Consider the following 25,202-nt stretch of genomic DNA (forward strand, 5'->3'; position numbering starts at 1 on the left):
AAACACATCCTGATTATTGAATTCTGGCTAATAAAAATTTGATGAACTCTTATGTATCGCCGGGTAATGTTTCACACCAAACCAACAATAAGTGGAAAGCCGCAGTATACTGTATGTGTATATACAGTGTATCACAAAAGTGAGTACACCCCTGGCATTTCAGCAGATCTTTTCATGGGACAACACTGACAAAATGACACTTTGACACAATGAAAAGTAGGCTATGTTCATACTACAGGTCTTAATGCACAAATCCGATTTTTTGTCATATCTGTTTTTTTTTTTTGCGTGCCCGTTCAGACTGCCTTTGTCCATTGAGACCATTCAAGTATTACGCATGCACACTAATTCGCAGTCCAACAAGCGCTGAGCAAAACGACCCGCATGCGCAGAAGCATCAAAACAAATGACCACACATGCTGGCTGTCATCCGTCATTCCAGGGATATCATATTTTGCTTTTTAAAAACAGGACACAAATAACAGACATAAATAATCCCAATTTAGGCTTATATTCAAAGTATATGGATCGATAGCATGCACACACTGTCCTTGCATGTCACACACACATACGCGTAGTTTGCCCCGACTCTCAGCCGTGTAAGCAATGTTGAAATATTGCTTATATGGAGCAGACAGAAAACCGATCATTCTCAGGCTTATCCTCAACCCATTTTTATTTTTTTATGACTGTTGTCAAGTCTGACCCTTCCTAAAAAGCCGTGTTCAAGGCAAGCTAGGCGCTAATAGATGCACCGCTACCGTGGCGTCTCTCTCGCTTTTTGATGACGTAATTGCTGCATGAATTCCGATTTGAGAGACTGGACAGTACAGACAGCCGCGATAGTCTGGAAAAATGTGGCCCAGATCGGATTTGAACCACATACGAAAGTGACCCAGATCGGATTTGAAATGGTCCAGTTCTATGCGACTTGTCACGTTCAGACCGTCAAGTTAATGCCTCACTCGAGTCGGAAAAACACGAAAAAATTGGATCCGTAGCCATAGTCTGTGTGCAGCTTATATAATAGAGTTCATTTATTTTCCCTCAAAATATAGCCATTAATATTAGGGTTGTTCCGATCATGTTTTTTTGCTCCCAATCCGATCCTGATCGTTTTAGTTCGAGTATCTGCCGATCTCGATATTTCCCGATCCGATTGCTTTTTTTTTGCTCCCGATTCAATTCCAATCATTCCCGATAATTTTTCCCGATCATATACATTTTGGCAATGCATTAAGAAAAAAATGAATAAAACTCGGACAAATATATACATTCAACATACAGTACATAAGCACTGTATTTGTTTATTATGACAATAAATACTACTGGTGTCAACAATAATCGATTCGGCGATGCATCCCGATGCGGGCCATGGACAATGCGATTCGATGCGGGCAACAAGCCGAATCGATTCAGCACATATTAAAATATATAAGTCCGTTCAAAAATCTTCCAGTGATGTAATGGATTTGGTTTCCCCATTTGTATTATTATTCTCATGTTTACCTGTAGAGGGAGCTATTGTACAAGAAATGCAGGGGGGACAAGCAACCCAAATTTGCTTCCTCACGGGAGTAACGTCACAGACATGCGCAATTGCGCAGTGCCAATCGAGAAAGCAGAGAGATAAGTCATACCAACAATGGCTGAAGCGGAAAAAGAGGGAGTGCGAAAGATTATTGACGCACCAAAGACATTGAAAGCAGGCATATGGAGACATTTTGGCTTCTATGAGGTTGGTGGGAAACTTGACCAAACTTATGCGGTGTGTGTAAAAAAAAAAAAAAAGAAAGCCCTGGTCTCATTCAAAGCACTAATTAAATGCTGTGATGTTTTTTAAAAAAATTTTTTATATATATATATATTACTATTTTCCTTTGACTACAACCAGGAATGACACAAGAGCCTATAAAAAGTTGTTTAATGTCTGACCGCTTGTGTTGCCTCATGATTCACGAAAAATATGCTTTGGTTTAGCATTTTAATGCATCCCAGGCTTTAATGCTTCGTGATGCATGGCCGAATCGAACCGAATCGAATCGTGGCCCTCTGAATCGAATCGAATCGAATCGAATCGTGGCCCTCCGAATCGTAATCGAATCGAATCGTGAGGGCAGTGCCGATGCACACCTCTAATAAATACTCAAGATGGCATTTACATTATTAACATTCTTTCTGTGAAAGGGATCCACGGATAGAAAGACTTGTGACTTTGTTTATTGTGACTAAATATTGCCATCTAGTGTATTTGTTGAGCTTTCAGTAAATGATACTGTAGCCATGCCCAAATGCATGATGGGAAGTGGAACTATGACTGTGCGTAGTGCTACCAATTGATATATCTTCTCTGCGTTGGGAAATAACATAAGGTGTTAAGAAAAAGATTAATTGCTACCTTGCTTCCCCACATTGCTTCCCATGATATTTCTAATCGTAGGGAGAGTGATTGTAAGACTTAAGCCAATTAAAAAAAGGCTCCAAAGGCTGCCAAAATTCACTCTACTCATTTTGCGCTGCCTTTTATCTCTCTATATAGGTAAAACGGCGCCATTACAGATTGACCGCGACAATGTGTGAGTGGGTCGTGCAGCGCATGCATTAATTGCGTTAAATATTTTAACGTGATATTTTTTTAAGAAATTAATTACCGCCGTTATCGGGATAAATTTGATAACCCTACCTTAAGCCTAAACTAAAGACTCTGGATGAGTGTAACATATTATGTTTGTAACGTTAAATACAATTGGAAAACGATTTAATTAAAAAATATATATTAAAAAAAGGCATGGCTGATATTTTTTTGCCGATTCCGATACTTTGAAAATGACGTGATCGGACCATCTCTAATTAATATCTAAACCCCTGGCAACAACTGACTCGAATACTGCTCAGAAAATTTAAAACTCTTGGACATACAACATCTTCTTTTTAAAGTAACGGAAATAATTACTTTCCCTGGTCACTAGTTACTTTTACTAGAGAGTAATTCAGTCACTAACTCAGTTACTTTTTCAGAGAAGTAGTGAGTAACTATAACTAATTACTTTTTTAAAGTAACGTGCCCAACACTGCTTAAAAGCTGTTGGGGACAATTTGAGCATCGTGAAAAGTTGCTAGTGTTACTGTACGTCCCTACCGTCCCTATGCAAACCTACGCCCTTGATTCAAATAGAAAATTCTGGTCTAGTGGAAAAGTTTGTTCGCAACCTGTTGGTTCCTATAATAAAGTGACATCGTTTTAAAATGATATGTTCTTGGCGGGAGCATATCGATAAATTGTTGGGATACAAAGTATCACAATATATCACCATATCGATATATCCTCACATCCCTACTCCTAGTTGAAGTTTACTGTAAAACTGACACATCACAGAAAAATAAAACGACAATTAAAATCATAGACGGGCGCACAAAAATTAGCATAGATGTTACGGTAATTATAAACATTCAAACAGCTGCTGCTTCAACACATACAAACAGCATGCAACAATATAACTATTTGCTTACTGAACCATCACTGCCTTCATTTCCGTAACCTAATTACACTGCATTTTCCATTTGATTCGGTACTGTCAACCCAAATTTCTGACTTGAATACTCTAATAACCCATGAAAAAAAAGCAATCTCTTGAAATCCAGCCAAAAAAGCAGGGCACTGAACAATGAACCGGAATATAGGAGGAGTTCACTGCACTTATTTTATACTCCGCGTAGTCTTGTTGGCTAGAGGTGAAAAGCGGGACAAAAAGGCACAGAGCATTTTAGCCGTGCGTTGACCCACTTTATCCGAGGGCAGTAAAAAGAGACAAATGAGAAAAGCCAATGGATGGCAGTGCGGACAAGACAATTAACACGGGAAGAAGCTGGAAGGCGAGAAGAGAGTGGGCGACTGTGAGAAAAGGAGAGACAAATGTAAAGACTCGCTCCATACACGTTTCTTTAGCCGAGAACAATTTGTACTGCGGAACAGGGATGTGCTTTTGATTGAATTACTTAACAGCCAGTTAATTGAGTGTTAATTTTTAATATAGTTTTACACAGGAGGTCTGCGGATCGTCAAATTAAGATTTTCCCCAAACGACGGCTTTAATTATCCTTAAAAATTGCACATAATCCTTAATCCGCTGTTCACACATCTTGAAAATTGTCACAGCCGGAAAACAGTGGCTATGTTTTCGTTTTAAAATAGAAGTATTTAATTAATTTGCAATCACTGGATTCTATTATTGCATAATGATAATTGGAATGCGTGCAACTAACAACCTGAGTCATATTTTGGTCTGCCGATGATATAAATCTTTAATTCTTTGCAATTGTACATTGAAATAAATGTTTCGAAACGGTTGGAATATTTGCTCACGCAGTTTTTCACAAATTTATAAGCTTTGTTTTAGTCTTGCTTGTTAGCAACTGAGCCTATTGTAGATGCCAGTGTTGGGAAAGTTCAGTTATTACTAGTTCCATAATTTAAAATTTTAAAATGAAATGTTGAGTTTATGGTTCATAATTCAATATTTTGAAATAAAGTTCATGGTTCAAAAATCATTTTTGTAGTTCTTTCTTCTCCCCAAGAATTACTGCAATCCATTGACAGTCGAAGTTAGAACTACAGACAGCAATTATTTTATCCACTTAAACACTGAAACTGTGTCAGATTCATCTTCACATTCAGTTTCAAATCCACGTCGGAACTGACTTGTTCATAAAACGTTAATGTTGGTACTGGGCCAGTGTTCTAACAGATTTTGTACCCAGTCAGAAATTGCAACTTTGCCGTACTGCACATGCACTTCACATTACAAATGCCCGCAAATGCAGCGATTCCAAGATAAACACCAAAAACTTTCTGTGAATAAAGGAAATATGTACTTGCGTTTGGTCGTGGGCGCACACGAAGGAAAGTTCTATCTCACAACGTCTTCCCTGTGCCGTTAAGCATTTATTTACACCGTATTCATGTTGCAGAAGTATGTTTATTGTGCAGCTTGTTTATTTCGCACCTTTAGATAATATTTAAAGTCCAACTGAATGTAAAAGAATGGTTATTCGCCGTCATAAAGGCTTTGGGAGAAAAAGCAAAACATATTTGTGACAGCCAGGTTGGATGGTTTTCCGCGAAGGTTTCTTTATATATAATATATACAGGTATATATATATATATATATATATATATATATATATATATATACATACAGTGCCTTGCAAAAGTATTCGGCCCCCTTGAACCTTGCAACCTTTCGCCACATTTCAGGCTTCAAACATAAAGATATAAAATTTTAATTTTTTTGTCAAGAATCAACAACAAGTGGGACACAATCGTGAAGTGGAACAAAATTTATTGGATAATTTAAACTTTTTTAACAAAAAAAAAAACCTGAAAAGTGGGGCGTGCAACGGTGCAATATTATTCGGCCCCCTTGCGTTAATACTTTGAAGCGCCACCTTTTGCTCCAATTACAGCTGCAAGTCGCTTGGGGTATGTTTCTATCAGTTTTGCACATCGAGAGACTGACATTCTTGCCCATTCTTCCTTGCAAAACAGCTCGAGCTCAGTGAGGTTGGATGGAGAGTGTTTGTGAACAGCAGTCTTCAGCTCTTTCCACAGATTCTCGATTGGATTCAGGTCTAGACTTTGATTTGGCCATTCTAACACCTGGATACGTTTATTTTTGAACCGTTCCATTGTAGATTTGGCTTTATGTTTTGGATCATTGTCCTGTTGGAAGATAAATCTCCGTCCCAGTCTCAGGTCTTGTGCAGACACCAACAGGTTTTCTTCCAGAATGTTCCTGTATTTGGCTGCATCCATCTTCCCGTCAATTTTAACCATCTTCCCTGTCCCTGCTGAAGAAAATCAGGCCTAAACCATGATGCTGCCACCACCATGTTTGACAGTGGGGATGGTGTGTTCAGGGTGATGAGCTGTGTTGCTTTTACGCCAAACATATCGTTTTGCATTGTGGCCAAAAAGTTCAATTTTGGTTTCATCTGACCAGAGCACCTTCTTCCACATGTTTGGTGTGTCTCCCAGGTGGCTTGTGGCAAACTTTAAACGAGACTTTTTACGGATATCTTTGAGAAATGGCTTTCTTCTTGCCACTCTTCCATAAAGGCCAGATTTGTGCAGTGTACGACTGATTGTTGTCCTATGGACAGACTCTCCCACCTCAGCTGTAGATCTCTGCAGTTCATCCGGAGTGATCATGGGCCTCTTGGCTGCATCTCTGATCAGTTTTCTCCTTGTTTGAGAAGAAAGTTTGGAAGGACGGCCGGATCTTGGTAGATTTGCAGTGGTCTTATGCTCCTTCCATTTCAATATGATGGCTTGCACAGTGCTCCTTGAGATGTTTAAAGCTTGGGAAATCTTTTTGTATCCAAATCCGGCTTTAAAGTTCTCCACAACAGTATCTCGGACCTGCCTGGTATGTTCCTTGGTTTTCATAATGCTCTCTGCACTTTAAACAGAACCCTGAGACTATCACAGACCAGGTGCATTTACACGGAGACTTGATTACACACAGGTGGATTCTATTTATCATTATTGGTCATTTAGGACAACATTGGATCATTCAGAGATCCTCACTGAACTTCTGGAGTGAGTTTGCTGCACTGAAAGTAAAGGGGCCGAATAATATTGCACGCCCCACTTTTCAGTTTTTTATTTGTTAAATAAGTTTAAATTATCCAATAAATGTTCTTCCACTTCACGATTGTGTCCCACTTGTTGTTGATTCTTGACAAAAAAATTAAATTTCATATCTTTATGTTTGAAGCCTGAAATGTGGCGAAAGGTTGCAAGATTCAAGGGGGCCGAATACTTTTGCAAGGCACTGTATATATATATACTGTACATATACTGTATACATATATATACTGTATATGAGACGGAATACACTCAGGGAAGGGATTAATTTCGAGTGATGACGTCCCTCTAAGCCCCCAATTTACTGAAAAATGGTTCCGAATTGGTGCCATACATTTGTGCTAGTTGTTAGGACACCTCCCTCTGTCATTGAGAGAGTTGGTACGCTTCATTAAAATAACATAACAGAGGGAGAGAGTTGTTACGCTTCATTAACATAACATAACAGAGGGGTGTCCTAACAACTAGCACGAACTTAGCACAAACGAATGGCACCACTTCGGAACCATTTTGCAGTAAATTGGGGGCTTAGAGGGACGTCATCACCCGAAATTAATATCTCAAGCCCCCCAATTTACTGCAAAATGGACCCGAATTTGTTCGCGCTACGTTCATGCGAGCCTTGTTAGGACACCCCTCTGTTATTGAGAGAGTTGGTACGCTCCATTAGCTGCGGGAGCTAAGCTAAGAAAAAGCTACGAGTGACATCCCCACTCGTAATTAAAATCTCAATAAAACCATAATACTGTATCTACAGAACCGTTGAAGCACAAACAATTAACATCATTTTTATATGAACTTGCGTCTGATGGGGGGGGGCAACTTTACGGAGGCCCGTAGAGATGGTCACAAAGCACATATAGCAATATACAAAGTGTCGTCTTTTTTTTTTTTTTTTTTTTTTTTTTAAACTTCTGGGTCATCGTTTTTGCAATTTTCTTGCGAGCCTTTTGCAGTCGTGCTGCAAGCCATTTGCTGTCGTGTTGTGGCAACTGGCGTTCGTGCTTTTGCCAATTTGCAATCGCACTTTAGGAATTGGGGATTGTGTTGTGGCAATTTGCATTCGTGCTGCGAGCCATTTGCTGCCGTGTTGTGGCAATTGGGGTTTGTGCTTTTGCCAATTTGCGATCGCGCTTTAGGAATGGGGATCATGTTGTGGCAGTTTGCATTCGTGCTTTTTTTCTTTTGCAAAGCGTTTGCAATTGGGGTTTGTGCTTTTTCTATTTGCAAAGTGTTTGGACTTTGCATTTCGCCTGACACCTCTCGGCCACCGTATGTATCGCTTTCACCTGCACTAATTGACTTTGAGGAGGGTAGCAGGAACCCTGCAACATAAAAAAAAAAAATTCTACAAATATGCTGACTGCTTTACGGCATACTTCACTCCCCCCTCCTCGTTCATTATAAAGACGGAAGTCGATGCGAACACTTTTGCGCAAATTCTGCAAAGATGGCAGAGCAACAAGAGACAAAATGTTGGCTATCAGGATATACAAAATAAACATTGGCCCAGCTTTCACTCGCTGGCGTGACAACCCCTCCCCCCAGCCCTTTCAACCAAACTCGTCAGCGCTGATGAGTTCGGGTGGAGTTGAGGCTTTAGCCACACTAAGCCACACGGTTGCTAACCATCATATGCTATTGTTTAGCCACAACTGGATTCATTACCTTATTACTATTCATCCTTCACACAGCCGGTGGAAACCGAAATGTTGTTTAATCCATCTACAGGCGACCAGGAGATTGATTTTTGATTGATTGATGATTTTACGACACTATACAGGTGTGCGCTGGTCCTCATGCGATACGCCTTAACTTAAAACACTACCGCTTTTGTCCACCGGCGTCGCTAAAATCAACCAAAACTGAAAAGTTACCAAGTCTTGCTTTAATTTTTTTTTTTTTAATGGAAAAAAGGAAAATGAAGGGAGAAAAAAAAGAATCATTACCATTTTTTTCTTTATAAATTACGTTTTTAAAAAATATTTAAATTAAAAATGATAATGACGCGAAAAAAAAGTTTTTTTTTTTTTTTTTCATTTTAAACAGTAAATCACCGTAAAAGACAAATTAAGAAAAATAATTATAAAAAAAACAATGAAGAGAATACGTACTAAAAGAAGCTCAAATTAGAGGGTTTTAGACAATTTCGAGGTCAACAATGGCTCTAAACGATTAATCGACTATCAAAATAATTGGTGATTAATTTGATAATCGATTAATCGTGACAGCCTTAGTTGTACTGAATGTATAGTGGGGTATTTTTACATCATTTTATCTTCCACAGAGGCATGCAAACCCCTTACATAGTAAGGCGTATCACACAATCAGTTTGTGCTGAACACAATGACAGCCAACAAGTGCCCACTTCAAGGTGTGACGGATCAATGTTCTCCCCTTCAGACATTTCAAGCACAAGAAGCCAAAATGGATGCTATCAAAATAGCCAGACAAATTCAAGACAAAATAATCCCAACTGCAGTAAAAAAGCAAAGTGGTTTTCTTTTCCATGTATTGACTGTCCCAGGAAAAATAACAGTGTGAGTGTGGAACTGTGACCTTAGATTCTTGTTGTCTCATTTTCGTGGCTCCAGTGTTTTGTTTCATTGTGCTGCTCTTGCCATAAACTGACTTCATTTCCCTGGTGTGCTTCCCCCACCTCAGAGCTGCCCTACGGCTGGGAGAAGATCGATGACCCCATCTACGGCAGCTACTACGTGGAGTAAGTAGTAACGGCAAAAGCAACCATTTCATTGTTTGCATCCTTATAAATTATGCACGACTTAACGCGCTCGCTTGTCTTTAACGTCTTACGGCTCATTTGTCAAAACTCTTACAGGAGAATTCTAATCAGCAAAGATTATCATAATATGAAAAGTTTATTTAATGCTGCAATATTTATAGAGTTGAGGGTTTAAACACCCTTTGGCTGTAGTCACAAATTCGCTGGAGGATTTACTAGTTTTGCAGAAGATATACAGTAGCCTACAGGTGTGATACGGTAAATTAGAGTTCATTTATTTCAGTAATTTGGTTCAAAAAGTGAAACATTTAGTGAAATACTTCTGTCTTTTGTGCAAATATATATAGAGTACATATTTAATAGGTAGATTTTAACACAGAGCATTAAGGAATATGGTTTGCACCAGGTTGATCCTATTATATTAAATTCATCACGGAGGTGGAATCATTGTTGGAAGGGCTGCAACTAACAATTACGTTTATAATCGATTAATCAGACAGTAAATAATATAAAAAGATATCACTTTTATTCCAATTACTTTCGCAATTTAACTTGAAATTGTTTTCGGAGTGTTGTAACTAACAATGAAGAAAAAATGGATGACTATTTCTTTCAAATTTTTTTTTTTTTACAGCTTCCTCACTTAACTGAAGTATACAACTACTCTTTTAAGTACATAGAACGTGTTAAAGTTTTTAATAAAGGTCCTGAGTATACAGCACAAAAAGAATTTCTCTGTACACAAATCGGAGTAAAGTCCTGTTTGTGAAATTTAAATTAAAAAATGCTGCTGATTGGCTTTTTTTTCCTTGTGGGCAAAGCACTGATATAAATTGTGACAGTGACTCATAAATATTTTCTTTAAACAAAATAAACAACAAAATCGAATAAGAAGAAGGCAGACTTTAAAGAATCAAGGTTTCTTCATCAAACAGTTGTTCATTAATACAATCCAATTTCAAAGCACACTCTCTTGTATGACAATTTACAGTTTGAAATGGAGTTTGTGTTGAAAGGAGACTCTAAGCCTGAGGTCAGGAACCTATGTCTTCCGAGCAGGGGTGAAAGTGGGCCAGAACGGTCAGGAAAGCAGTTCCGATATAAGATTCAGGGCCAGAACGCATTTCCGGTATAAGATTCAGGGCCGGAATGCTGTTCCGGTACATGGTGCTTTGATTCCGAAAATATGATGGCAACTGTCAAAACACTTTGTTAAAAAAAAAAAAAAAAAAATGCTAAGCTGCCACACATGCATTTCATCTCCAAGAAGAAAACAATCTACCAACGTCAGATTTACATACACAACTGTTAACAACAAGCATAATAAAGTGCTTGTGTAGCGTAATCCGTTTCCACCAATATTTATTATCTATTCTATTCCACGGACGGCATGGAGGTTTCCCCAGCTGCTGCAGTTATCTGAGTCTGACGATGATGAGTCACTTCAATGTGCAAATGCACGCAGCAAAGCAAAACGGCTGGATTCACTTATCCGTTCAATTGGCTGACATGAGATAGTTAGCTCTGATTGGTTCAAATGTGCATGTTTTCTGGAACAGCAAAACAAAAAAATGCGACAAAAAAGGGCAATGCAACATAAAATGGATAAAATATTTAAGAGCAACGAAAGAGTTGAGGAGGCTTATTTATCATATTTAGTTTTATTTGCGCTGATGGGGAGGTTCAAAACATCTTAGCTGTCAATGTGCACTTTGGACTTATATTTGTTCATTTATGGTAGGCTACTTATTCATTTCCTTATGATTTAAAAAAGTCAATGTTTGCGTGATCTTCAAAATATATTCCATTTCACTCTGCATAATATAAGTCATTTATACTTATTTTTCTGAATGTATGTTACTTATATCTTTATTATAAACAATTTTAAAAAGTAAATGTTTACATTAACTTTAATTTTAATATACATCCTATGTTCTTAAGTAGTTAAAATTGAGATTTGGCATTTAGTATGTGAGGGAAAGAGGGAAAATAAAAATTAGGAGATGGAGGTTGGGGTTATTGCTGTTTTTGTTAACTTTTATTCAGCAAATCATTGAAAAATACAATTTTGAATGAAAATAGTTTTTGTATGTGTTATAGAAATAGCTGTGCTAAAACAGTTTTTTTTGCATTTCAGAAGTTTAAAAGGTTTGACCATAACCCCCCACCCCCTGTCCCAAATGAAATAAATAAAATTTCTGGCGACCTTCACGTCGCGGAGTTCTGGCAAGAAATCCTAGCAACTTTCACCCCTGCTTGCGAGCCATATCTGGCTCTTGATGAGTACATCTGGCTAATAATTATCTGATGGTCCATTCACACATTTTTCTTGAGCCTTCAAACATACGTCGCAATAATAGGCTTCAATTCAGTGCCAATTGGTGGTCCTCCCGTCTCAGAAATGGCACGGAAATGGGTGTTAGTACAGAGCTCGTCTTGCGCCTTAAGTCTCCGCTGAGCCGGCAGCAGGGTTGGCTCCGCCCAACTCAATGCCGAGCGATCTAGCGTATATAAAAATGCGTGGGGGAAATTAAACCACGAAAGTGAACTGTGTGGTACCTCAAGTCATAGAGGTGCGCAATCAGTTTGACTTCCATGACTTTTTCGCCTGTCAAAATTGTCGCCACTTCCAGTAGAGCGAGACTCACGAAATAGCTGCTCCGAGAGGCTCCACCTGTCTCTGCCACTCATATTTACAAGTTCCCTGGTTTTGATTTCCTCTTCCAGGAAATATATGCAGCGTCACACCATGTTTCTATTTGTTATTTTCCAAGTGGTGAGTGCGCAACGATTGTATCATACCAAGTAACGATGTCAGGCTTTTGTTGTTGTTTTCTAAAGATTTATTTCAATCACAACTCGGCGACTGCTCGTTAAAGTGTGCCCTCACCCTTGCTCCCGCATGATGCGTTCAAATGCGCTCACGAAAAAAAAACAGTGATCACAGAGTCAATTGGGACAAGCTGGCAAAAGAATATACAAGTGGGGAGAACAAGTATTTGATACACTGCTGATTTTGCTGGTTTTCCCACTTGCAAAGCATGTAGAGGTCTGTAATTTGTATCATAAGTTCTCTTCAACTGTGAGGGACGGAATCTAATACAAAAAAACAGAAAATCACGTTGTATGATTTTTAAATAATAAATTTGCATTTAATTGCATGAAATAAGTATTTGATACATCACAAAAATCGAACTTAATATTTGGTACAGAAACCTTTGTTTGCTATCACAAATACCAAACGTTTCCTGTAGTCCTTGACAAGGTTTGCACACACTGCAGCAGGGATTTTGGCCCACTCCTCCATGCAGATCTTTTCCAGAGCCTTCAGGTTTCGGGGCTGCTGCCGGGCAACACGGACTTTCAGCTCCCTCCATAGATTTTCTATCGGGTTCAGATCTGGTGACTGGCTAGGCCACTCCAGGACCTTAAGATGTTTCTTACGGAGCCACTCTTTAGTTGCCTTGGCTGTGTGCTTTGGGTCGTTGTCATGCTGGAAGACCCAGCCACGACCCATCTTCAGGGCTCTCACTGAAGGAAGGAGCTTGTCAGCCAAGATCTGGCGATATCCATCCTCCCCTCGATACAGTGCAATCGTCCTGTACCCTTGGCAGAGAAGCAGCCCTAAAAAATGATGTTTCCTCCTCCATGTTTCACGGTTGGGATGGTGTTCTTGGGGTTGTACTCATCCTTCTTTTTCCTCCAAACACGACGAGCCGAGTTTAGACCAAAAAGTTCAATTTTGGTCTCATCCGACCACATGACCTTCTCCCATTGCTCCTCTGGATCATCCAGATGGTCAGTGGCAAACTTCAGACGTGTCTGGACATGCACTGGCTTCAGCAGCTGGACCTTGCGTGCGCTGTAGGATTTTAATCCATGACGGCGTAATGTGATTCCGATGGTTTTCTTCGAGACTGTGGTTCCAGCTCTCTTCAGGTCATTGACCAGGTCCTGCCGTGTAGTTCTAGGCTGATCCCTCACCTTCCTCATGATCAGTGATACCCCATGAGGTGAGATCTTGCATGGAGCCCCAGAACGAGGCAGATTGACCGTCAACTTGAACTTCTTCCATTTTCTAATAATCGCTCCAACAGTTGTTACCTTCTCATCAAGCTGCTTGCTTATTTTCCTGTAGCCCATCCCAGCCTTGTGCAGGTCAATTATTTTATCCCTGATGTCCTTACACAGCTCTTTGGTCTTGGCCATTGTGGAGAGGTTGGAGTTTGTTTGTTTGAGCATGTGAACAGGTGTCTTTTATACAGGTAACAAGTTCAAACAGGTGCAGTAACTTCCGGTAATGAGTGGAGAACAGGAGGGGTTCTTAAAAAAGAACTAAGAGCCGAAATATTTACTACTTGGTAATGTATTAAATACTTATTTCATGCAGTTAAATACAAATGTATTATTTAAAAATTATACAATGTGATTTTCTGGATTTTTGTATTAGATTCTGTCCCTCACAGTTGAAGAGAACTTATGATACAAATTACAGACCTCTACAAACCAGCAAAATCGAATCAAATACTTGTTCTCCTAGATATAATTAATTACTTTCGTTTTATGGCTGGGTTGAAACAAAAGTGGTTGCGCGACGTCTGTTGGGTTTCCAGGGTAAAATGGACAAATTAAAAATAGCTCGGGGGCTTAATGCGCCATGAATCTGCTATGGCAGCATAGAGATGCAGCGGGTAGATGTGAACTCTCTCTCGCTTGCTCTAATCACTGGCACGCACACGCAGCCTCACATCGCACACAAGCAAGAACCCAAACGGGACTGCTCATTGCTGCCGCCAAAAATCGATGATCAAATTCGTTGGCAACCAAACTAAACCATTGTAATCTATTTAATCGATTAGTTGTTGCAGTGTTAATTGTGGGAAAAACTGTCTACACCTGATTGTATCTTTATTATTCTGTCTAAAAGTCAATGTTCTTTGCAGTCACATCAATCGCAGGACTCAGTTTGAGAATCCAGTCTTGGAAGCAAAGCGGCGCCTTGAGCAACAGAGGCAGATGCAGACTCAGGGTCTCTCCGCTCTCCCGCTCCCTACAATATACAGAGGTATAATTGCACTCAGATCTTACATAGTGTTTAACAGATGTACAAACATTCCTCAAATGATCAGATACACTCCAGCTTTGCACTGCAAATAGACATCCAAATTAATGTTAATTGTTAAGGCTAGCAGTAAATGATCATCCCTCACTGCTAAAAATTTACTGTAAACAAAGTTTTAGCACCAAAATTTGACCTGTTTTTCATTTTCATGTCTATATTCTCAATTTATTGTCACACGCTAACATCACATACTATATTGATGGCATAAAACTGATGGCATAAAAACCGGTCAATCTACATTCCTACCCTCACCTATGGTGACGAGCTGCGGGCCGTGACCAAAAGAACAAGATCCCGGATATAAGCGGCTGAAATGAGTTTCCTCCGTGTGGTGTCCTGGCTCTCCCTTACAGATAAGGTGAGAAGCTCGGTCATCCGGGAGGGCCTCGGAGTAGAGCTGCTGTTCCTCAGCATCGAGAGGAGCCAGATGAGGTGGCTCGGGTATCTGATTAGGATTAGAGACGATTAGAGATGTCCCGATCCGATATTTGGAAAAAAATACGCATCGTTATCGGATCGTCCGACACAGAAAAATTCCGATCCAGACTTCCGATCCAGTTTTTTTTTTTTTGAAAATCTGGAGCACAACAAAGATAATTCACTGTATGAGAAAATAATACATGGCGTCTCAAATAAACTTGATTTACTTCATTATTGTATTATCATTCAATACGTTTTCTTGAGCGCCATTTTGTCCAGTGACGTCAGATTGAAACAACTTGAAGTCGGGGTAGTTATTTTTTCTCCGACTTCGCGACTTGGACCTCCCAGTTCAAGTGGCGTTCCAATGATATTTTCCTAGTCGGAGGCCGGGAAAGTCCGACATCATCTTTGTTGTGCTATGTTTTTATATTGACGATCAGCAAAGGATGTAACTAAAAAAAGGCAGTTTACAGTGTGGGCTATAACGCAGCCGTCGTTTTTCCTCTACTATTTGATCGCTCATATAGGAAGGCAGGTTCACTGGAGGTCAAAATGTCTTTGGATGGCCAAAATAAACACCTCGTCGCGATCAGCCATCATTGTTGTTTACATTTGCTTGGAACGCTTTGAGGTCGGAACTGGTACCATCCGAGTGGGATAAATCCGACTTCCCACTTCTCTGGAATGCAGCATAAACGTCATGCTTGTCTAATAGATATCATATGTATATAGAACTAGATGCAAAATGACAGACTCGACGCCGTTAGCAACACATGCATTGAAATCTACGTGCGTTAGTAAACAGCCGCCATCTTAAAGCAGGAGACTTCCCTTGTAGGCTGTTGTAGTGAACCTTCCAAGCGAACCTAATTAACTTTTTATCTAAAATACTCCTAAATCGGCAAAATCTTGACTTGAATCTATCTTCAAAACAGTTTTAAAACTTTCACATGTCAAAAGTAGACGGAAGGGAAATTATGGAATAACGGGAGCAATTTTAACAACTTTTAACAGTTGGTTCACAAAATTAAATGAATTGAATGTAGTTTAAAGCTGCTGATAGAGAATGGGGACTTGAGTATTTTATTTACTGTTTTTAAATGTTAACTTGATACTGAAATAGTCGTTTATTTAAATCTGAGAGGCTTTTTATACAATTTTTGTAACTAATGCACGAAACATTAAAAGCATCTAATAACTTGGGAAGTTTGTGGGATTTTCCACTGACAGTTTACAATATTATTTGCACGTTTTACTGACTGACTATGCCATTTCTGTTTGTTATTTACAATGTTTTGTGATTGTCACTGAATAAACAGGTCAGTTTCTTGTTACCAACCACTGTGTGTTATTCAAACTCACCTAATTCAGCTGGCTAGTTGTTATCAAAAGTACTTAAACCCTTTTCAACATGAGTCTGACAACTAAGTAAGGAGGCAAAATAAATTTAAACTTTAATACATGCTCAGATAGGCCGGTATCGGTATCGGCCAGTATCGGTATCGGATCGGAAGTGCAAAACAATATCGGTATCGGATCGGAAGTGCAAAAACCTGGATCGGGACATCCCTAATTAGGATGCCTCCTAGATGCCTCCCAGGCATGTCCCACTAGGAGGCCTGGAGCCGACCCAGGACACGCTGGGGAGACTATGTTCCCTGGCTGGCCAAGGAACACCTAAGGTTTGCACCTGTGCACAGGTTGTTAGTGCAAACCACATACCAGCAGTGTTGTTTTCGTCAATGATGACAAAAACGAAAATATCTCGTCAACGAACACTTTTTTTCATCACGATGATGAGACGATAATGAGCTAAAAACATGTTTTGGGAGACTAAAACATAATGAGACGAATGCCAGTTTTCATCTGTTAAGACAAGATGAAAATGTGCAATAGTTTCCGTCACATGTTCACAATGTGTGGCATTTTATGTGTAGTTAGCCTGCATCTTAGCAGTGTCTGGTTGTGTCACTCATGTAACATGCAGCGCACCCCCACCCCCAACTTGCCAGTGTCCTCTCCTCTCAAAGTTTGCACACACATTAAAGGGTATGACAACACCTGGGGAAATGCTAATATTCCATCATTTATCCATAAACGCATCCCTTTTGGATTCATATCATGCCACTTCGTGTAATTACACACATCGCAACACCAAGAAAATGATAGAAATTTGGATCGATTGTCAAGCTAAAAGGACCCGCCCACGAGATCCCGGAAATCTAGCATATTGTGTGCGGTGACGTCACTACAAGGAAACAACCGGCTCAGTGCTTAGTACTGAATGGCGGCGATGATAGCGGACAATTTTGTTTCTAGTTGCAGCGACGAATCCGACGTAACGAACATTCTTCTAATGGTGACGAGGAGAGTTATGAACCTTTCTTTGGTGTTTTGGGCTATCAATTTGAGCCCAAACGAAAGCCAATGCAGCCTAATGAAAGGATCATTGAGAGGAGCAATCACACTGATGAAACACCGGCAACATCGTGTGGGAAACACCGAATAGTTTGTTTTGCATTTCTTTTTGTGAAGCTGATACACCGTGACCGCAAAATAATGTAATGTATAGAATAATTATCATTTATTGTGCTATCATAGGTTATGCTCTGCCAACAGACACAAATATGAATGGGATTCGAGGATTTGTTCTATATATTTTACGAGTGATAATTTATACATATGTCCAGTCCTATATCCAATGCGTGATATGTTTTTATTATAAAAGAGTAATCACTCCGGCCATTTCGAGGTTGGCTGCTCCCCTCCTTTGGTCAGCCTGGGGTGGTCTCATCAGAGCCAGTCGTCCTCTTTCTTGATATCTCGGGACATTTAGGTGGCTGCGCGTGTATGGTGGCTGCTTTCATCAGCAATTTCTTAGCAAAACCTGATTTCATTTGTCCATAGTTCGAATAGCTTTCAGGTGTAAAATGCACACCACACAAAACGGTGCCGGAGGCTGGGTCTGCAAAATTAGCCCTCTTAGCACGGACGAACTTTACTCATTGTCTGCGTAGTCCAGCTCTTTATCTCGCATTCGGGAACTCATGGGTACTACATTGCGACAAATGGCTATTTGTAGACCACATAGCATGACAGGTTTGAACTATTTTAGCGATTCTTTGATAAAACACGAACGCAACTCTCTCGTCGATGAACAACGATTGCACCTGCTTCGACCTTTCGTTTCCTTGCTATGACGTCTCCGCCCCATTCGGCTGTTTCCGGAATACTTTCGGAAATGTTCGTAATTTTCTATCTATTTTCGATAAATGCTCATGAATGCGATTTATTTTTTTGTTAATTTTATTAATATTTGTTATCTTGCCACATAACGGTTCTATTGATATCTCACAACCCCTTAGTGTTTTAATACCCTTTAAGAGCTGTTTTCTCATCTTGCCCAGAGAGAATATGCAATGTTGCTTTAGCCTTTAAAGGTCTGTGCTAAATGATCATCACACACTAAATGTAACTTGTAGCATTAGCATAGCATTCGCGTTGGCGAGCGTCCTCTTAAACTCTCTGACAACTTTTTTTACATACAGATCGTGGCGTCCAAGTGGGTATAATTATTTGAAAGAAATGCGCTTTTTTTCCTGCTGAGTGTGTATTATCACCAAGTTAGTGTTGTCTTTGTTGACACTAAAATATGTTTATTGTTAATGTTTATTTGAAATTGTTGGAAACCTTTTATTCATTCATTCATTTTTTTGAGTAAAAAATTCTTAATTTTACAGACAAAAACATTTTTCGTAAATGTCGACTAAAACTAGACAAAATTAGTCTCGCGTTTTCGTCAACACAAGACGAAAACAAACACATTTTGTGATGACTAAAATATGACTAAGTATTAACATTCAAAAGTCTAATACTACAACAAAATTGGAAAGGGCTGTTAATAACAACACTGCATACCAGTTTAGTCTTGCACAAGTTGCGCCTACTTTTTCTCCCGCTCGCTTTGCTTCTACTAGCTTCCAAGAATAACGGAAACACATATACTGACGTCAAAGGTCAGGATTGTTTGTTCCAAAATTCTGGAATAAAGTGTTTTCATACGCGCCAATCAGATTATCAATCGGCATAAACTACCCCTCTATTTCGGAATAGAATCTTGACCAGAATAGGCTGGATCTGGTTACAATATTCCGAATCAATCAATCAATCAATCAAATTTATTTATATAGCCATTTACAAAACCTGAAAGGCCCTCAAAGTTCTTTACAACAAAACATGACTCAAAATAAATAAAAGGCAGGTATTATACAATGACATTAAGAAAAAAAGAAATGAAACACAAACAGCTCACCGCAATAGAAGTCCAGCAAATAAAACCGATAAAAACCAAAAACATTAAAAAACCCTAAAGCAAATAAAACCAGGCTATCCTAATCTGTATAAAAGGCGAATGGGGTGTATGCGTAAAGCATCTTTTTTTATTCTGGTCAGGCTTTTAATCCAAATAAAAATGTCCACGTAAACGTACCCAGTGTTTATTACGAACTACCACAGTTTATACTCTGTGAATGCTATATATGTACTTGGAAGATAACCCAAAGTGGAGATGCAGATTGGGCTGACCAAAAGTGCATCGATTTTTTTCATGCCTCTCTGTCCACTCTCCCTATCATAGTGTGATGTAAGGGGCATCCTTGGCAAGGAAGTATCGGACAGGGCAGATGCACAATATCACTATGTCCGGGGTCGAGTTGAGAGAACAGCAGGCGGGTGGGCGGGGTAGACGACTGAGAACATGATCACCCTGAAGGCCTTCAGTGGGCTGAGCCAGGCACCAAGATAAGAATGTGCTAGACCATTCCAAAATAAGCTCCCAATGACTCACTAATGTTGGAGGAAAGTTGCACTAAAAGCTGGCACAATATGCAGCAAAATAATTACAAAAGCAAGAGAAACTTATTCAATTACAAACCCTCAAAAAATAGGCTTTTACTGAACAAGAATTACCTTAAACCTAATGCATTTTTGTTTGTCTCATCTTTTAGAAAAGCCGCTATTCACCAGAGACCCGACCCAATTGAAAGGCACGTTTCTGTCTACGGGCCTGCAGAAGAGCAACATGGGATTTGGCTTCACAATAATTGGAGGGGACGAGCCTGACGAGTTTCTGCAAGTGAAGAGCGTCATTCCAGACGGGCCTGCTGCTCAAGATGGAAAGATGGACACAGGTACTTTAAAAATGATCAAAAATAGGAGCATTGTTCGTTGGCATGTGCTTGGTTTAGTTAAATGTTCCAGACAAAATATACACAATGTTCTTCAGAGGTGATTGGTGAACACACCCTGTCAAATTGAAATGATTAAAATATAATCAAGTTTGTAAAATAAGGCTTCAAAAGAATGACAAAGGATGTGGTTATGTTTTGCTCAGGACAACGAGGCGCTCTAAAGTGGCCACTTCAATTTCAAAGCTCGCACTTGCAGTCAAGTTAAACACTATTGTTAGAATTGCAGCGAGTGCCTGCTTTTTATTTGTTTGTTTTCATCTTTCAGTTTTTATTCAGCATTTTTGTAACCCTTTCGGACTATAAGCCGCTACTTTTTTCCCCTCATTTTGAATCCTGCCGCTTATAGTGCAGTGTGGCTTATTTGTTGGTTTATTAGGGTTAATAGGTAACACTTTATTTGACAGCGGCGTCATAAGACTGTCATAAGACCATCATAATTATGACATGACACTATCATGGGCCTGAATGAATGCTTATGACCGATGTTATTAAGTGTCATCCAAGTGTCAAATTATGTCACAAACTCCATTTATGTCCAGCTCAGATCTTTTACAACCATTCAAAAGTGAGATCATTTGCCAGATGAAACAAAATGACATCTGCCTTAAGCATTCATTAATGCTCATGGCAGTGTCATGTTATAATTATGATGGTCTTATGGCAGTCTTATGGCGTCACCGTCAAATAAAATGTTAACAAATATCATAACTAGCAATTAATGAAACAACTGGGACAGTAACTGAAAAAATAAGTAGCACAGAACATGAACTTTGATTTTTATTTACATCTGTAGCGCTGCAATGCATGCTAGGAGGCATGTTGGATGACAACCGTGTTGACAGCTGGTGGCAGCAGAGGTTGACTGTCTCCCCGAAAAGAGCAGTGATGACCAAATAAAGCTTCTTGAAGCAATGATTCATGGTGGTTCATTTGGTCGTATGACAGTCTTATGATGCCGCTGTCAGATAAAATGTTACAGGTTAAAATCTTTTTTGTGTAATATATCCCATAATACAGTGAGGACAACTGCGGTCTATAGTCCAGTGCGACTTATTCATGAACAACTGCCATTTTGGTGTCCAATTTGGTGGGTGGGGGCTTATAGTCCTAAAATTACAGTAATTTTAATAATACACTTCCAAAATTAATTGGTTCTGGAACTATTCTCGTAACCTGCATTTTTCATATACTGCAAATGCCCTAATCATTTCCAAGCACTACTGAAACACCACATAAAATTTTATAATCTGGGTAATCATTCCATATACCTAACCTTACCGTTAATACCTGTAATGAAGTATGCAATGACAAGGGAAAATGTAAAGGGAAATTTTTTTAAAAATTAAATATCTTCCTTCTTTCAAGATGGTTCCTATCACCTATCTTACCCTTTGTTAGACAAAAACACGAGGTGACCTGTGCTCTTTTGGCGAAGATGTCGAGCCCACTATAACAACAACAACACCATCGCGCCTGTTCACGTCATCATACTGCGACATCCAAATAGAAACGTCATAAATAAGAGCCCAATATGAGAGTAGATATGGGCCGATTACCGGTTTCAAGGTATACCTGGTATGAAAACATCAAGATTTCAAAACCGCAAACATTTTCCGTCATACCGTCCTTAAGGTATTACCTATTTTCTATGTCCCAAAAATGAATAGAGAAATCCCTAGCTTGCAGCTGCAAGGATCAACCCTCACCCACTGGTTGTTGCTCAGTGTCAGTGAGTCAGCTGTGCTACACGATGGCTGGAGGAGGTGAAACTCCTGGATTTTTTTCCCGCCATCAAAGAAAACTAAATCACTGGTGTGGGAATACTTCGGCTAGATATATCAAAGTAACACAATTTAGAGCTGTAATTGCAATACCGTGATACCGTAAAACTGTGATATTTTGGCTTAAGGTTATCATACAGTCAGAATCTCATACCGGCAAGTGCCTATAGGAGAGCAGAATCGCGTTACTGAAGCATGATGGGAAAGATTATGATCAATTGGGCGAGAAAGGTATAACGGCAACCACGCCTCATACAAACTACGCCCATCCAAACCACAGCTGCTGTTAGTACGGTGGCGCGAAGATATCGTTTACTGTACTATGTGAAGTTGAAAGGGTTTTTGTGACAATAGCCCAACAGGCCTAGCCCAATTCTTTATCCTAAACTTAACTAGACACAGGGGTATTGTGGATATTGCGATAACTAGATTGTAACCTTTGCTATGTTTGGAAGTCATTTAACGTTGTGAATCAACCGTTAAAGTTGTTAAAATTGCTCACGTTACTGCATTATTTCCCTTCTGTCTACTTTCAACATGTGAAAGTTTTTAAAAATGTTTCACCGTTTAAAGATATATTCAAGTCAAGATTTTGCTGATTTAGGAGTATATAGTATTTTGTCAGTTCCACCAGACCCCCAAAATTAGTTACTTAGAGAAAAATATGCTTCCCCAACTGTATAGCACATAGCACATGGTTCCTTGCCTTTGGATGATTTCAGCGAAAGAGTATCCTTTAAATTCATTTTACAGGGTCTTTAAGTCCTAACCCAGTTGTGTGTGTAAATAGAGCAGAATCTAAATTTAAACACTTGACTGCAGTGGGTGTTAGGCTGTTTTGTAGTGCAAATACGTATTTATCTTCATTTTCAGTAATGCGTGCCACTTTGGAGACCCAGTGGGTCCCAGCAGGAGGAGCATTACAATCAGCTTTAGCTGTGTAATGTCATTTTACCGACATAAATATGTTCACTCGCCAAACACAATCACGTGTATTGATTTTATTTCTAATGCCAATTTTAAGGCCGACCTCAACTATATGTAAATGGGGTCTTAGCTTGAGAATTATTAAAGTTATGGTGACGTGCTATGGGATAATAAAAGTAGTACGATATATTGTCATATGCTCAATTACCGCTGTAATGAATGGTTTTCATTTAACTGTTTTATAATTATGGCTTAAAGTTGTATTTAATACAAATATTTACATTAAAGTTTGACTGGATGACTGTGTTAGCATAGGTTAGTGAGCAACCAAGTCAAAATTTAAAGCTATCTAATGCCTCAAATTCCTACAATGGACAAATTAATCACCAACCAAAAATTACAGCAGAAATACAACAGAAAAATTGACAAATATTTTGGACAAAAGTCTTGCAAAAAATATCAATAAATGACTAGAATGTATGAAATTGAATACAAGAATACACGTGATAAACTTGGGAAAAAATGTAAAAAATATATATATATATATATATATATAAATAAAAAAATAAAAATAAAAAAACAGAAATCAGGCAAAAGAAAAAGAAACTATTAAATGACTGACACAAAAATTTGACAAACAAAATATTCTCCAAAAATGTATGAATATCTACTTCAAAATTACAAAAAAAAGTAAGATTCTTTTTTTGTTTTTCAAAAAGCAAAACACCTACAAAAAATATGTGGAAAAAGTCAACCCTGACAAAAGGCCAGAATTAATCTAAAACAAATAGACACAAATATTATGAATATGTTATTAATTTCCCCAATGTATTTCTGAAAAAAAAAAAATACAAGAATACCAAGCCAAATTCAAAGCATCACCATACAGTCATACCTTTACTAACAAAATTAATTGGTTTTGGAAGTAGTTTCATAAACTGAAAAATTCCGTAAGTTGAGACGCGTTTTCCATGTAAGTGCTCAAATCTGTTCCAAGCCCACCCAAAATTCAGACATAATTTTTTCAGAAAGCATAAAAACTCATCAAAAGATGTAAGAAAAAAGAAACATGTACAAATCAGTTACAATTAGATTGTTGCACAATTAACATAAAATGAGACTTGTGCATAATGTAAAAAATAAAGACTCAGAGTCATGAATAAAAATGTAATACACTCACATAAAGCTGTCGAAACACCTTATGGTCCAAGACGCGAATGAAGAGGAAGCTGGGGTACACACATACACATACAGTAGAGGTCCCTCTTGGCCAATTAGATGCCTGGAAGATGCTAGGCAATAGCCAATTGGAGAGCAGCTACAGGTAAGTAACATTCAATACACTCTGGAAGCTGCAAATAGCATCCCAAACGGTATTTTTGCCTCACGTATCCCGATATTTCTTTGGTATCAAGAAGCAATAGTTTCCCATTGAGGCATGTTGTAACCTGAAAATTTAGTTTGTAAAGACGTTCGTAAGTAGAGGTACCACTGTATTTCTGACGTGTGACCTTTAACCTTTGACCCCTTTTCTTCTTGTTACTGACGATGTAAATTTGAAGTAACTTGATAATGGATTAGCCTATTTATCATAAAATTCCTTTTTTGACCTCTGTGACCTTTGACCCCCATTACCCAAGAATTCAACTTATCTGCTTTTTCTATTACAAATTTATCCTGCAAATTTGCTAATAATATATTGAACACAAAACATACAGAAAAACAGACCGACATGCGGACCCTGGGCATGGGCGAGCCAGGCGATTAGGTAGGGCGCCATCTAGTGGGGGGTGCGAAATTTCTTTAGGTGGAAAAAATATGCCCTGGAAAAAAATTGTCGAAAAAATGTAACGCTAAGCTTCCCGAACATTTCTAACATATCAAGTGCATTTGAATAGGCTACATATAACAAATATTTGCCATTTCCAACCTGGATTGTTGCTCGAGTATTCGTTTGAGCTCTACATACTGTACACTTATTCAGCATGTTGTTCTCTATTGTATTTCTAATATTTTTTTATTTTAAGTTGCCTTTCAAGATGACATATCTCTTCTATGTGTTGGATTTTATCAAGTAAGTTTCCCCCAAAAATGCGACTTAGGCTACGTTCATACTACAGGTCTTAATGCACGAATCCGATTTTTTCGTGTTTTTCCGACTCGAGTGAGGCATTAACTTACCGGTCTGAACGTGACAAGTCGCATAGAACTGGACCATTTCAAATCCGATCTGGGTCACTTTCGTATCTGGTTCAAATCCGATCTGGGCCACATTTTTCCAGACTGTCGCGGCGGTCTGTACTGTCCGTCT

General features: G+C 38.9%; 1 protein-coding gene across 9 annotated transcripts in view; it reads left to right on the plus strand.

Moving 5' to 3' along the window:
• LOC130916723 (membrane-associated guanylate kinase, WW and PDZ domain-containing protein 2-like) overlaps positions 1 to 25,202 on the plus strand; it is a 368,356-nt gene that overhangs the window by 249,194 nt on the left and 93,960 nt on the right. For all 9 annotated transcript variants that reach the window (XM_057837639.1, XM_057837641.1, XM_057837640.1 and 6 more), the window contains exons 7-9: positions 9,311 to 9,368; positions 14,333 to 14,454; positions 19,941 to 20,123. In XM_057837639.1, the coding sequence (XP_057693622.1) occupies positions 9,311 to 9,368; positions 14,333 to 14,454; positions 19,941 to 20,123 (363 nt within the window). The remainder of the gene's footprint in view (positions 1 to 9,310; positions 9,369 to 14,332; positions 14,455 to 19,940; positions 20,124 to 25,202) is intronic.

This window comes from Corythoichthys intestinalis, chromosome 5 (assembly GCF_030265065.1).
Source record: "Corythoichthys intestinalis isolate RoL2023-P3 chromosome 5, ASM3026506v1, whole genome shotgun sequence".
NCBI classification, from domain to species: Eukaryota; Metazoa; Chordata; class Actinopteri; order Syngnathiformes; family Syngnathidae; genus Corythoichthys; species Corythoichthys intestinalis.